This window comes from Equus quagga, chromosome 7, assembly GCF_021613505.1.
Source record: "Equus quagga isolate Etosha38 chromosome 7, UCLA_HA_Equagga_1.0, whole genome shotgun sequence".
Lineage (NCBI taxonomy): Eukaryota > Metazoa > Chordata > Mammalia > Perissodactyla > Equidae > Equus > Equus quagga.
This window is the reverse complement of record NC_060273.1, coordinates 116013526-116027600: the sequence shown is the minus strand read 5'-3', so window position 1 is coordinate 116027600 and position 14075 is coordinate 116013526. Positions and strand designations below refer to the sequence as shown.

General features: G+C 39.9%; 1 protein-coding gene across 4 annotated transcripts in view; it reads right to left on the bottom strand.

Moving 5' to 3' along the window:
• Positions 1–3072: 3072 nt before the first annotated feature.
• KIAA0825 (KIAA0825 ortholog) overlaps positions 3073–14075 on the bottom strand; it is a 372960-nt gene continuing 361957 nt past the window's right edge. For all 4 annotated transcript variants that reach the window (XM_046668256.1, XM_046668255.1, XM_046668258.1 and 1 more), the window contains one exon: positions 3073–5969. In XM_046668256.1, the coding sequence (XP_046524212.1) occupies positions 5852–5969 (118 nt within the window). In that variant the 3' untranslated portion in view covers positions 3073–5851. The remainder of the gene's footprint in view (positions 5970–14075) is intronic.

Sequence of the window (14075 nt, the reverse complement as noted above, 5' to 3'; positions counted from 1 at the left end):
AGCACCTGTCCTCTGAGGTTTCTGGGAAGGATTATAGTCAGCCCTGAGGTGTGTGTTTAATTAGGAACCTGCCCCTCGTGCCGCAGCTGAGATGATAAACCAATAAGTCTCTTTGACAGAAAGATTGAGCTTCTGGGTCTGTTGCCTCTTTCTGTGCCCTGGGAGTCATAGCTGTTTAAGAATTCTTTCTCCATTGGTTATGGTCCTGAGGGATCCACGACCGTATGCATCTTTGGCCACCAGAGCCAGGTGATGTACAAGTGTCCCACAGCAGCAGCCACAAATATCAGGGCATCAGACACTGGCATAAACTCCTTTCTCAGAGACATCAGTGAGCTGGAGTGAGACAGAAGGAGAGCACAGGTTGCTTCCACCAGCTTCCATTCCCTGAGAGCCCCTCCATAGGCCTCTCAATGTGTGCCCAACCAGAAGCCTTCCTCTCAGGCCAAAGCTCCTGGTCAAGCAGACAGGCCCCTTTCCCAGAAAGACTGGGAGTGTGTTTCTCTCTACTGTCTGTGCAGTGCTCTGGGGCGGTTGTTTGCCAAGAACTGTTGCTCCAATTGTTGTCCCATAGGACCCAGGAATGCAAGCCCCCAGCCTCCTGAGCCAGGTGATTAAGAGGTGTCCCCTAGGTGGCAGCCACAAAAACTGGGGCAGCAGAGGCATGCGAAAGTTCCCCTCCAGGAGATACTGCACTTTGGAGTGTGGCAGAGGGAGGGTGTACAAATGGTGCCCACTGGCTGGAGCGAGGAAGAGGGGGATTGTAAAGGTGGCACCCACTGGAAAGAAAAGAAAGATGTCACCTGCAGGCTGGAGAGAGGCAGAGGGAGAGCATAAAGATGGTGCCCTTTTGGGGAGGCCTAGGGTTTGAGGAAACAACAAAAAAGATAGCACCCTCCAGCCTCCATCCCCGGGAGTATTCTAGCAGGCCCACAGATTTGTGTTGCGTTAGATGCTTGCCCCTCAGACCGATGCTTTAAGGTTAGCAAATGAGCCTCTTTCACATAAAGTGTGGATGGGATGAGCTGCTTCTGCACCTAGCCCTGGGACGAGTGAGTCCAAGTACGCGAACCTTTAAGAGCCATCTCTCAGATTTCTATGGCCTTGTGGGTCTCTTGGACAGAGCACTGTTGGTCTTCAAAGCTAGATGTTTTGGCGGCCCCTCCCTCAGGTGGAGGCTTTAAAAGCTGGGGTGCATGATGTGGCATTCCACCCCTTAACTCCTCAGGGAGAAGCTCTGGGTTTTGAGTTCCCTTCTGATGGTGGGTTGCTGTGCCAGGGGTAGGTTTGATGGTGAGATTCTTTCTCAGCCTCTTCTATCCACTTTGATGTGGTTTGTTTTTTTTTTTTTCTCTTTTGCCCAATGTGTAGTCATGGCTCTGCTAGTTTTTAGGCTTTTATTTCAGAGGAAATTGTTCCATATATGGCTGTAGGGAGGATGGCTGAGGGAGGATGTGAGTTCAGGATCTTCCTATGTTGCCATCTTGAAATGGAAACTTACTGTGCATCTTAGTTACTTACAAAGAATCTGGCACAGAGCCTGGCTTATAGTAGCTGGTTGATAAATGGCAACTAACACTAACTCCCAGATCTTCTTATTCCTAGTCCAGCTCTGCTTCCACTTTCCTACATGGTTCCCCCCATATAGGATACTTCAAGGTCTAAATTCCAACTTGTGGACAGACTCCAGAATGGCTCCCAACATCTCCACCACCTGGCATTCATGCTATTTTGTGACCCTTTCCCCTCAAGCATGGGTGGAATGAATGACTTGCTTTTAACCACTAGAATTTACTAAAGGTGATGGAATGTGCATGATTAAATACATGCGATTATGTTCCATACGATTGTAACACTGATCTTTCAAGGAGACTGTCTGTCCCTTGCTGACTTTGAGGAAGCAGGGGGCATTTTGCGAAGACTCATGTGGCTAGAAACAGAGGCCCTGTGTCTGATAGCCTGCAAGGTAATGAATGTTGTCAACAACCATGTGAGCTTGGAAGTGGATCCTTCCTCACTGAGCCTCAGATGAGACCACAGCCCTGGCTACAGCTTCATTGCAGCCTTGTGAGATTCTAAGCAGAGAACCCTGCTAAATCACTCCCAGACATTTGACATGCAGAGACTACGAGATAGTAATAATGTGTCTTGTTTTAAGCTGCCAAGTTCTGGTATTATTGTTATACAGCAATAAGTAACTAATACAGATTTTTATTCATGCAAATAATTATTACATTATTTTGAAGGGAAAAGGGTTTTTACAAAGTTTTGGATTCTTTAAATTCTACAGAAACAAGAGCTTACTGCTTTACTGATGGTCCTGTTGAAAACATTTCTCAAAGGCAAAGCAGGTAGTTTTTATCATTGTGTGGAATAACAGCTGATGCTGAATATACTGGTCTCATAGTTCCCCCTCAAAATTTAAGAGCTTTCAGGCCTCGTGTTAGGAATATTTATCAATGAAGATTCAACCTACAGCATTTTTTATTGTGGTAAAAAACATAACATAAAATCTACCATCTTAACTGTTTCAAGTATATAGTTCAGTAGTGTTAATTACACTCACATTGTTGTGAAACAGATCTCCGGAACTTTTTCATCTTGTAAAACCAAAACTCTATACCTATTAAACAACTTCTCTTTTCCCCTCCTCTTCGTCCCAAGTAACCACCATTCTACTTTGTTTTTATGAATTTGACCACTTCAGATACCTCATATGTGTGGGTTCATACAGTATTTGTCTTTTTGTGATTGTCTTACTTCACTCAGCATAATGTCCTCAAAATTCATCCACGTTGTAGCATGTGACAGGATTTCCTTCCTTTTTAAGGTTGAATACAGCTTTTTAATGTTTTTTGTTATGAAATGTTTCAAGTATAATGAAAAGCATTAAAAAATCTTTGAGGCGCCGGCACAGTGGCGCAGCAGTTAAGTGCGCACATTCTGCTTCTCGGCGGCCCGGGGTTCGCCGGTTTGGATCCCGGGTGAGGACATGACACCACTTATCAAAAACCATGCTGTGGTAGGCATCCCACGTATAAAGTAGAGGAAGATGGGCATGGACGTTAGCTCAGGGCCAGTCTTCCTCAGCAAAAAGAGGAGGATTGGCAGTAGTTAGCTCAGGGCTAATCTTCCTCAAAAAAAAATTTTTTTTATAGTAAGAAATGCTAATTATAAACCAACTGAAGCTTTCTTTGACTTAGGAATATATGAAGTGGGATAATAGGGCATTTTGAGTAAGCACATATTAGTAGACAAAACAAGTGATTTATTTTGCCCATTTCCTGGTTGGTAGTTCCAGAACAGCGTTTGGCAGACATGACAAAAATGTAAAATATCTGAAATATACATTATCATCTATATTTAATTAAAAATTAATTCACACTATTTCCACATAGTAACTGCTAAATCAATGATAAAATAGATACCTCTTTATAATGAAATAAAAATATGGTTAAACATAACACAGAAGGAAGATAATATTTTACACAAAGATAATATTTTTATAATAAGCATATGGGGAGTTATGAAGTATTAGGTTTCATTCCTGTTGTTAACTTATACAAATGCAAAATAAAGGTGAGAAAGAATAACCGTTTTGAAATACCACTTCTTATCATACTTTAAAAACATATCTAGCATAAAGTCAAAATGATCTGATAAATCAATGACTTGTCATTTAGCATTCCCAACTATAAATTTTATTGCACTTATGGCTATAGTAATTTCACTGAGCAAGTGTAGAAGAGAATTCTGCAAGCTCTTCTCTCTTTTCTACTTTTCTCTCATTCCAACTCATTCCATTCTTCCCTTACTATATTTCTTTCCTTTCCAAACAGATCCATAGAGAATTTTTTCTGGAGGAATTAAATCACTTCCCAGGATTAATTTAGAAATGCACAGATTCAATAAAAAATAACGTTAAAAGATGAACTTTAAATATTTTAGAAGACAAAGAACCCAAATGTGAAATCCTATAACTAATTTCATTTAGTTTATTGGATCAATTTATTTTTATTTTGACTTTCTATTTTAGTGTCTATTCTAATACAACATATTTATGCAGATTTAGCACATAGATCATCACTAAGCTGAAGGAATAAAGTCAACTGTTGCCTTATATTGAATGCTATGTAATTTTACAGGTTAGATTAGATGGAGAGTCCAATTCTCATAAAAATTTTTTACAGTTTGTTGTTGTTGTTGTTTGAGGAAGATTAGGCCCGAGCTAACCTCTGTACCAGTCTTCCTCTACTTTGTATGCTGGCTGCCTCCACAGCATGGCTGATAAGTGGAGTAGGTCCGCACCCGGGATCGAACACAGACTGCCAAAGCGAAGTGTGTGGAACTTTAACCACTTGGCCGTGGGGCTGGCCCCCTCTTACAGTTTTTTAAATGGTCTGCATAGAATTTTTAGAAATTATTTCAACCATGTCTTAAAACACTTGGTTCATGATTATACTGGCTAACTAAAGTATATTCTTTAAAAATAAAATATGTTATTTGGCAGGCAGCTGGCTACCTGGACATTGATGGTTTTTATGTAAAGAAATAATGCAAGAGATTTTCTAAGGTGGGCTCTCCTCTCCAAGCTTTTACTCTTTGAAAAATGCATGAGTACTTTCCTTTGGAAATCATGTAGTCTACATGTATTTTATAAAAATCACAGAATGTAGGAACATGGACAATCTGAGAACATCAGAAACCACGATGTTTGACGTCATATGGTTTAAAATAGTTCATTATACAAAGCTTCTCGCAGATTTCCTATAGATTGCTCAATATTCTAATTGTCTTTGTTGTCTTCTTTCAATGACAGCCCTTCAAACAACTGTGTTCATTAACTGCCCAGTAGATGAATAACTACAGTAGGTATTTGGAGAGACTATAGTTATAAAGGGACACAATATTATACTGCAAGGCCTTCAAGGTCTTTATAATCTATTATCAGGCAGTGATAGGAAGGATGTAATAAATATTACTTTCCTTGGCACAGAGGACACTGGAACACATTCCGTTTCCTTAGTGTCTGTGTGTATCAATGTAATGGAAATAAGAGAAGTAGCAGAAACTGTGGAATAAAGAGCTGTGGAACAGAGATTGCTTGAGTGAGTTCTGAACATAATTTTGGGAGAAAGATGGTTTCTGGTTGGGAAAAATGGCAGGCATGTGGCTTGAGCCAACAGGATGATGGGCAGTTGCCTGAACATGGAGCCATTGGGTATAGGTTCTGAAAGCATACGATTGGAAGTTTGAATCTGATGTTTGAAAAACCACTATAGCAGGGATATGATTAAAGTTATACTTCAGGAGACTGTTTTTTGTGGCTATGATTAAGATAAATTGGATGAGGAAGAGGGTATGGGAGAGGAAGCTGGTACAACGGTGGGTATTAAAAGCAATTAAGACCTGGACTTAGGCTACACCAACACAATTACATTGAAATTTTCAGATGACCCTCAGGGGGCTATGTGAGTCCATTCAACTTAACATCCAAATGTTGTATTTAAAAATCCTTAGGGAAAAGATTTCTGAACATTTTGCTTGTTGTCATAGATACTTCAAGACTGAAAGAAGAAAAAAAAATAATTCAAAGGGAACACGAGATGGCAGCAGTTATACCATATACAGAGAAATATTGAGGAAAGAAAAACATTCGAAATTATTTTTAAAAGAAAAAATATGTAGCACTTTATTCTTTATGTGCTGTATTCCTTTTCAGTTCAGAGATTACTCAGTCATTGGTTTCATGCCTCACAGCACATCTGAGGTTCATTCTGACTATAGTAAAAATCCTACTTCATTACATGTGATTATTTCCTAAAATAAAGCTGTTGCTGTTTTCTGCAGATTACTGTTCCTCTGTGTTATCTGAGGCAGAAGAGTTCTGGATGGTGCAAATTCGTTTTAAATGTTCCAGCATTGCTTTTTCATCCTCTTCTAGTCTTTCATCCTTCCTCAGTTCCCACCTAAAAGAAAAATTACATTTTAGTGTTTTTTTAACTTCCAAACTACTGTCAACACTCAGTTATTCAAGGCTTGAGTATGTGTAGTCGCTGGTTTATTGAGGCGTGTGTTTCTCCTTGTTTATTCTTGTGCTGACTGCCTCTCGAGCAACACAATTCACTGGCACTGCTCCTGCAGAGCGGGCCAGGAGAATGGGAGAGGAAGGTAGTGCAAGCCAGCTCCACTCCAGGATAAAGTTTTAAAGTATTGTTTTAAATGAGGTTTCTGTATTTCTAGATTATAAAAATTCATAAGGCTTATTAGGATACTGTTGTTGTAAGTGTCCTTGAGTCGATTCCAATTGACTCTTGACGACCCTGGGTACAGCAGAGCAGAGCCCTGCCCAGTCTTTCTGTGCCATCCTCTCACTTTCCGGGCATTGTGATATGCTCTACTGCTAGTCATAGGGTTTTTGGGGCCAATTTTTTCAGAACTGGGTTGCCAGGTCCTTCTTCCTGGTTTGTCTTAGTCTAGAAGCTGCGCTGAAACCTGTCTACCATCGGTGGCACTGATGGTATGTGACACACGGGTGGCGTAGATTTCAGCATCCGAAAAACATGCAGCTGCCACAGTTTGACAACCAACACACCAGTGGTGTGGGTCCCTGACCAGGAAGCAAACCCAGGCTGCGGTAGGAAAGTGTCGAATATTAACCAGGGGACCACCTATCTAGATATACGTGCATATAAATAAAATCTAGAATTAGCAAGTAATATGCAGATAATTTTCATAGTATTTTTCCCTCACTGGTCAACATAGCAGTGGCTTTCAGTTGCAGACAGGTTTGCCAGGAAGACTTTAGCAGCAAGAAGAATATCAAGCTAAATTGAATATACCTTAAAGACAGATCAGTCCATTCCCAGAAATAAGATCAGATTTGAAGTAATCAAGTTATATCACCCAAGAAAAGTAGCCAATTGTTAAGCAAGGTTCCATATAGCATTTGCTTAAGGAAAAGAGTCAACACTTTCTAATTCTGGGTGATTGGGAGATATAGAACAAAATGTTAGAATATGGAACTATATATGTATATAATCTTGCAAAGTCAATATTATCACAATAACCCAAGTACAGTTAATCCTTCCTTCTCTTCTTCGTCTCTCAAATATGCCACCTCCCCAGACTGGTCCAGCACTCCAACAGGGAATTGTCTGCATAGATTTCCTCTCTTTTCCTCACTCCTATTTCTGCCAACCCCTAAGCCATCCACCCTGATACGCTGTCACAAAAGGATTTTAAAACCAATGTTGATACATCCTAAAAAACCCTCTGTTGTAAGGGCTTCAAGGGGATAGGATTTCTAACCACAAACAAGTAGCTGTTCGCTGAATGTCTTCCAGAAGCCCCCTATTTCATTATAGTCAGAACTCCTGGATAACAAACAGCCTGTCAGACATGAGGAAAGCATACCAAGTTTGGGGTGAGATTTTTCTGGTTTTGTTTGAGCGCTGAAAAGAAAGCACGGGCACTGCATTTCCTTAGAAGCCTGCTAGTAGGATCCTGGTTCCCACACAGCTTTCCTTGTTGGAGCACTGTGTTCAACATGCCCCGGCCAGCCCGGGGAGGTGGCATGTATAACACAAGAGGGAAGAGAAGAGTGGAGAGATAGGGGAGACCATCTGAGAGATTAGACCTGGGTTTAATTTACATTTCTTCTTCAGCTGCTGCCTTGGATTCAACTCATTTCCTAGCACCAACCTTGGCTGGATCTAAAAACTACTATTTTGGGCCATCTGAGTTTCTCCATACGTTCCCATGTGGTCAGAGTTAGGTCATTGGTTATACAGGTTTTAATGACAACTTGAAGGATAGAGATTTTTCACCACCATGCTGTTCAAAGCAATGTCATAAGGGGCAATACTCCTAAAATCAGTATTTTGGGTTTTAAAAGTTAGCCTATGAAGTTACCTTATACTGCTTTCATGGAATTTTAAAGATAAAACACTGACACCCACCATTTTATATAGTTAAACTTAGGCATCATATTAATTTGCATGTCAAATTGAACTCCTTCCAAGCAGGAAAATAAACATTGGAAAATGCTTATATAGCACTAACTATGGGTTAAGCATTGTTTTAAACACTTGATAGATTACTCTTTAAATCCTTGCTACAAAATGTTATTATTCCCATTCTATAAAGGAGTAAACTGAGGCCAGAATGTTAATGTTACTTGTCCAGGTATCTTTGGATTAAATTCAGAGAATCAGGCTCTGGAGTCTGGGCTTGTAAATGCAACACCAACCATGGTTTTAAAACCATTTTACAGGTGTCATTAATTACTGTTAAAAATAATTTAAATATTTCATTTCCTGAAAAACGTTACCTGAATTGGTCTAGATATTGATAAAAAGAACTTTCTAAAATTCATATAAATATTCTTAAGGAAATCCAAACATGAAAAATTAGGTTTGCCTTTTTTCTCCCACAAAAAGGTGTTAATACATACTGTACTGAGTAAATGAATCATTTTATGAATGTATATCAAGAGAACAAAATATGCAATGTGCACTTAAATATTTTGATCATTGTCTCTACTTGTGAAAATTGAAAGCACACTCTATCTGCTTCATTAAAAAATCTGTATAATTAATATAATTTAAATGAATTGTATACTTAATAGAATCTAAGATAAGGATTTTTGAAGCTTCATGACAATTATAGGCACTTCACAGTATAGTCGAGCTGTTAGTAATTAAGGATATTAGGCAAAGTTATTTACCTACCACAAACTTCTTATATTTGCTTTGTGCTTATTAACAAGAAATCATTTCATTAGACAATAAGAAATTACGCAAAGATAGGAGAAAAAATATTAGAACCACATTTTCCCTAATAATTTTATTTTTATTGAATAAATGCATTAGGGACTTGAAATGTGTATTTTTCACAAATGTTGTCATATTTCATATCTATAGGTTCTTAAGAGAAGTTTCTCTCTAATTCCATCATAGAGTTTTGGGCTTTGTTAACACAGTATAAAAACAAATCAATTCTATCAAAAAACTATTGGAAGAGAAAATAATCTATCACTTGGTAGAACACAATTGACTGGGCAATCTGTTTAAAATGTTTATCCCTAGTTTCTTCTAATATATTTAAAATCTGTAGTAGAAGCATGTCCCTACAGAAACCAAAAAATTTTGGAACCAGCATATTCTAGTTTTCCCTAAAAAACATTATGAATTGATATTTTTGTCTTTCCTGACTTTGGGAGCCTACTCTTTCATTATTGCTAAACTCCCGCCCTGTCTACTGTAGAAAAAGCTGCCACCTGACCACCCCTCCAGCTGGTGGCAGTGGGTATGTTGTGTCATAGACACTGATGAGCAGCAAAATCCCACGAGACCCCAGTGATCTGTACCATAATCTTAACTATCTTCTTGAATCTGCTCCATCTGTATGGCTTCTGGGTGGGGGAGCTTGGCCTACCCTTGACTAGAGGTCCCTTTACCTATCCAAACACAACAGGGACCCTAAAACCTGGGCTGAGATGCTCGAACAGAACCAGCAGTCACAACTTTGCTCACCACCACTGCTCAGATTGACTTGGGGGTTCTCAGCCTTGGTAGGTCTTCGTGGATTTACACATACACTCAGACCTGGACCAGAGGTATCTGCCTGCTCCTTTGTATGTTATAGGAATGTTAGCTAATATTTTACATGTACCAGACCATGGGCAAAGAGCTTTCTCTTTCCGCTCACCTCAGAGAGCAGTGGTGGGTTTGGGTATCTAAAATGAGATTTGAGGGGTACAAAATAAAAACAGTCATTGGTCAGTGAGTAACTATTCCAGTGATCAGTTTGATAGACTTTTATTTTGGGGGGCTTTGTGGATAGCTGTGTGTCTGAGCCAACCAGGAGAGCCACGCTTGGGGAGTGGTTAAGCATAAAGTATGCCCTTGGTAGTGGGGTCTAGATTGTCACAGAAGCAAGCCCTGGGGCACTCTTACTGCAGGAAAGAGCAACCAACACCAGACAGATGAGGAGTGTGAGAAGTTCTCAGAGGCATTTACTATGCCCTCTGCTAGGAGAAAACATCTAAAATCTGTGAACTCAGCAGTATCCTGAATAAGAGTGCAGGAATCACTCTGCCTTTGGGTTGAAGCCACATTCTCTTCTTAGTTGAGTCACCTCAGGCAAGTTTCTTAATCTCTCTGAGCCTCAGGGTTCTCATCTATAAAATGGGGTCAGAATGTTTTGCTTGGAACATGGCCATGCTCATTTATTTATGAACAGCCTATGACTGATTTCACTCTATAATGCAGAGTTTAGTAGCTGTGACTGAGACCGACTAAGAACATATGCCCCACAAACCCTAAACTTTTTACCAATTAGACTTTTACAGAGAATGTTTGCCAATCGCTACTCTAGTGCTGCTCTAGAACCGTGGTTCTTAACTGGGGTGACACTGCCTCCCAATGGGGAAATGTGGAGAGTATTTTTTGGTTGATACTGTTTAGAGAGTGCTTCCAGGACCCAGGGAACAGAGATGGTAACTATCTTTAATATGCAACAATACCAAACAATGAAGAGTTGTCTTCTCAAAATGTCAATAGCATCCCTGCTAGGAACGTTCTCTAGAATCTCCAAAATAATGTTGAAGCGTCCCTATCTAATTTGCAATTTTAATTGAAATGGCTTTAGTGTTTCACTGCTTAGAATATTATTTGCTGAAGAGTGGGGATTTAGAAGCCAGGTGCTGGATTTGAATCTCTTATAAGGTGTGTGGCCTTGGGCAAGCCAGATAAACTATGCCTCAGTTTCCTTACCTATAAAATGGGAATAATAATTGCCTGCTTCATAGAGTTGTAGTGAGGATGAAACGACTAAGTACTATATATAAAACACATAAAATAGTGCATGGTTCATAGCAAACACTCAATGAGTGATAACTAATATTATTATTATCATTATTATTTGGAATATTGGTTCAGGTTGCGGATAGCCGAAAACCTGACTGTGGTTGCTTAAACAAACAGGGGGTTATTTTTCTCACATTACAAGAAATCCAGAGGTGAGTGACTGCAGCTGTGTTAAATAGCTTGACAACAGCAGGACTGATGTCTCTGGTTCTCTTGTCCTTTACTTCATGGTTCCAAGATGGTTGTTGCAGCTTCAGCACCTTGTCTTTGTTTTTAGGCAGGAAAAAAGAGGAAGGGGCACACCAGTTGCACTGGTCCCATTTTATCAGGGAAATAAAATCTTCTCCAGATTCATGCTAGCAGACACTGGAACCATACTGTCTAGGTCTGAATCCTGACTCTGCCTATTACTAGCTGTGAGATATTGGGCAAGTTTTATAACCTCTCTGTGCCTCAGTTTTCTCAACTGCAAAATAAGGGATGCTAAGGGTATACATCTTAACACGTTATTGTAAAGAGTAAGTGAGCTATGAACTCATAAAATGTTGCCATTATTTTATAAGACTCTACTTGTATCAAGTGGCTTCCCCAGAGCTTCTACCTTGATGCTGCTTCTCCTGCCCTGTGCCCTTCACATGGTTTTATCTGACAAATTCTCTTTCTTAGAAACATGTGGGTAAAATGAAGTTGCTGAGTGGTTCCACTCAGTGGTCAGTTACACATTTCTAGGATCATGTTGTCATTCCCTCTTCTCTTTCACAGAGAGACGTTTTATGCTGGCTCACTCTGTTCAGCCTAGCACGGCCAAAGCTGTTTCTGTTTTCTTACAATCCCATTGTTGTATTTTTCAAATACAATCTGTAATGATGGCATTCGATCATATTATTGGCAGTTCTCCTGAAACACCGATAAAACACTTGGAGATAAAAATACGACTTGAAATAAGCCTGCTGATTTAGTGTTATTATTAAACATTTATGTAGTACTTTATATTTGCAAAGTGCTTTACAATTATTTATTAGTTAATTGTACTGTTAAACAACATTAACCATCTGGCCAAATTAATGATTTCAAATTGTCCTACCAGTTGGTAGCTGAGGAGTGGAAAGTGAAGTCATACTGGATTTTATGCTCCTCGAACAAACCTTTTTGTCCTGTCCTTCACTGCTCCTCTGCACAACATGGTGCAAGCTCCCTCCTTCAAAGGGACGTTCAACTCAGGGGAAAAGGAGGTCTCTTCTCTTCTTCCTGTGCTCCTGTAAACGTGGGCTTTCCTCAGGATTAGTCCTAGGCCATCTTCTCTTCCCCCCTGGAGAGCCCCACATCTACTCTCGTGGATTCAGCTGTTGTCTCCATATCTGTAATGCGTCTGTCTCCCAAACTCTAATTCAGTATCCTTAAACTTCATTTTTGTCCCAAGTTTTCTAAACCCAACTTTATGATGGTCATTTTCACTCCTGCTTCGATTATATTCATCATTCATACATATATTTGTTCATACATATATATTTAAATTATTCAAACTCACCATTACCTGCACACGCAGTGACGGAAGGTCTGACTTTACAAAGCACTTTATGCCTCCACTCCCGATCTTGTCCACACAGTCAGTCACCAGTTCAGGGAGAACTTACTCTGCAATCATTTCTCACATTCATCGCCCTGCCATCAGTCCACATTTCAGGTGCTGTGATATTGTGATTTATAATAAGAAATGCATATTTGATCTTTATCCCAGTTTCTGGCACAGAGCTCCTAAAACTCTTGGAATGTCCTGTGATGAGAGCTATAAGGTGTCTTTTGTTATGTTAATAAGGTGACTTTTGGAAAGCACCTCAGGTTGGGGGCTGGTTACCAGTGGAGCCAACCATGTGACCAGAGGGCTGAAACTTTCATTCTCACCCTCTACCTGGGGGAGGGACAGAGGCTGGAGATTGTGTTCAGTCACCAACGGCCAATGAATTAATCAATCATTCTTATGTACTGAAGCCTCCATAAATACCCAAAATGACAGGGTTCAGAGAGTTTCTGCGTTGGTGAGCAAGTGGAGATTTGGGGAGAGTGACATGCTGGGAGAGGGCATGGAAGCTCTGTCCTGTCCCCATACCTTGCCCTATGCATCTCTTCCATCTGGCTGTTACTGAGTTATATTCTTCTGTAATAAACCAGTAACCTAGTAAGTAAAATGTTTCTTTGAGCTCTGTTGAGCTGCTCTAGCAAATTAATTGAACTCAAGGAGGGGGTCAATGGAACCTCCAATGTATAGCCAGGTTGGTTAGAAGCACAAGTGACAACTTGGACTTGAGATTGGCATCTGAAGTGAGGGCACAGTCTTGTGGGACTGAGCCTTCAACCTGTGGGATCTGATGCCATCCACAGGTAGATAGTCTCAGAATTGCGTTGAATTGTAGGACACCCAGCTGGTGTCAGAGAATTGCTTGGTGGTGTGGGAAGAACCCCCTCCTACATTGAAATTGTGTGCAGAATGACGGGTGCTCATGATTTCATTGCCTGAACAGTGCATACAAGTGAGCTCAAGCCTCACACCACTGCTAGACCAAACCTGCAATGACTGTCCTGCCTAGAGAGTTTACAGTCTTAATGTTCTAGCTTGGTAGTAATTCTGTTTAGCTACCACTATCTGTCCTCAGGGAGAAAATTATTTTCCTTATTGTCTTCTGCCTTATGTTTTCCCGTGTTTGCATGTCTGCTTTTGCTATTCCACTCACCTGAAATGCCTTTCCATATCCTTGAAACCAGCTCATTTTTCAGACTCAGTCCACACTCCTCATCTTTTACGAAGTCCTTCCCAACTACTTAACCCTGATATGGTTGCCCTTCTCCTTTGAGTCCTATAGTACCTAATATCAGCACTATTTTGCTCAATTAACCACATATTGCTTTGTTCCATCTCCCCTATTGCGTTCTTGAGCTGTTATTTGATGATAACATTGTTTTTTAAATTTTTCACATGTAGTATTTTTTCATCTATACTTGCAGTTCCTTGAGGAAGACTTTTAATTATCTATAGCTTTTATTCCAAATATTTTATTTGAAAGAACATATTTCAAGTAATAAATAACATAGTGCTTTGTATACTATACTCTGTACACTTTAAGGACTCACAAAATATCTGTTGATAGGGATGTGTTAGAAACTTAAGCATAACTATGTTATTCTTAGGTGGATTGAAGAAACAATAAC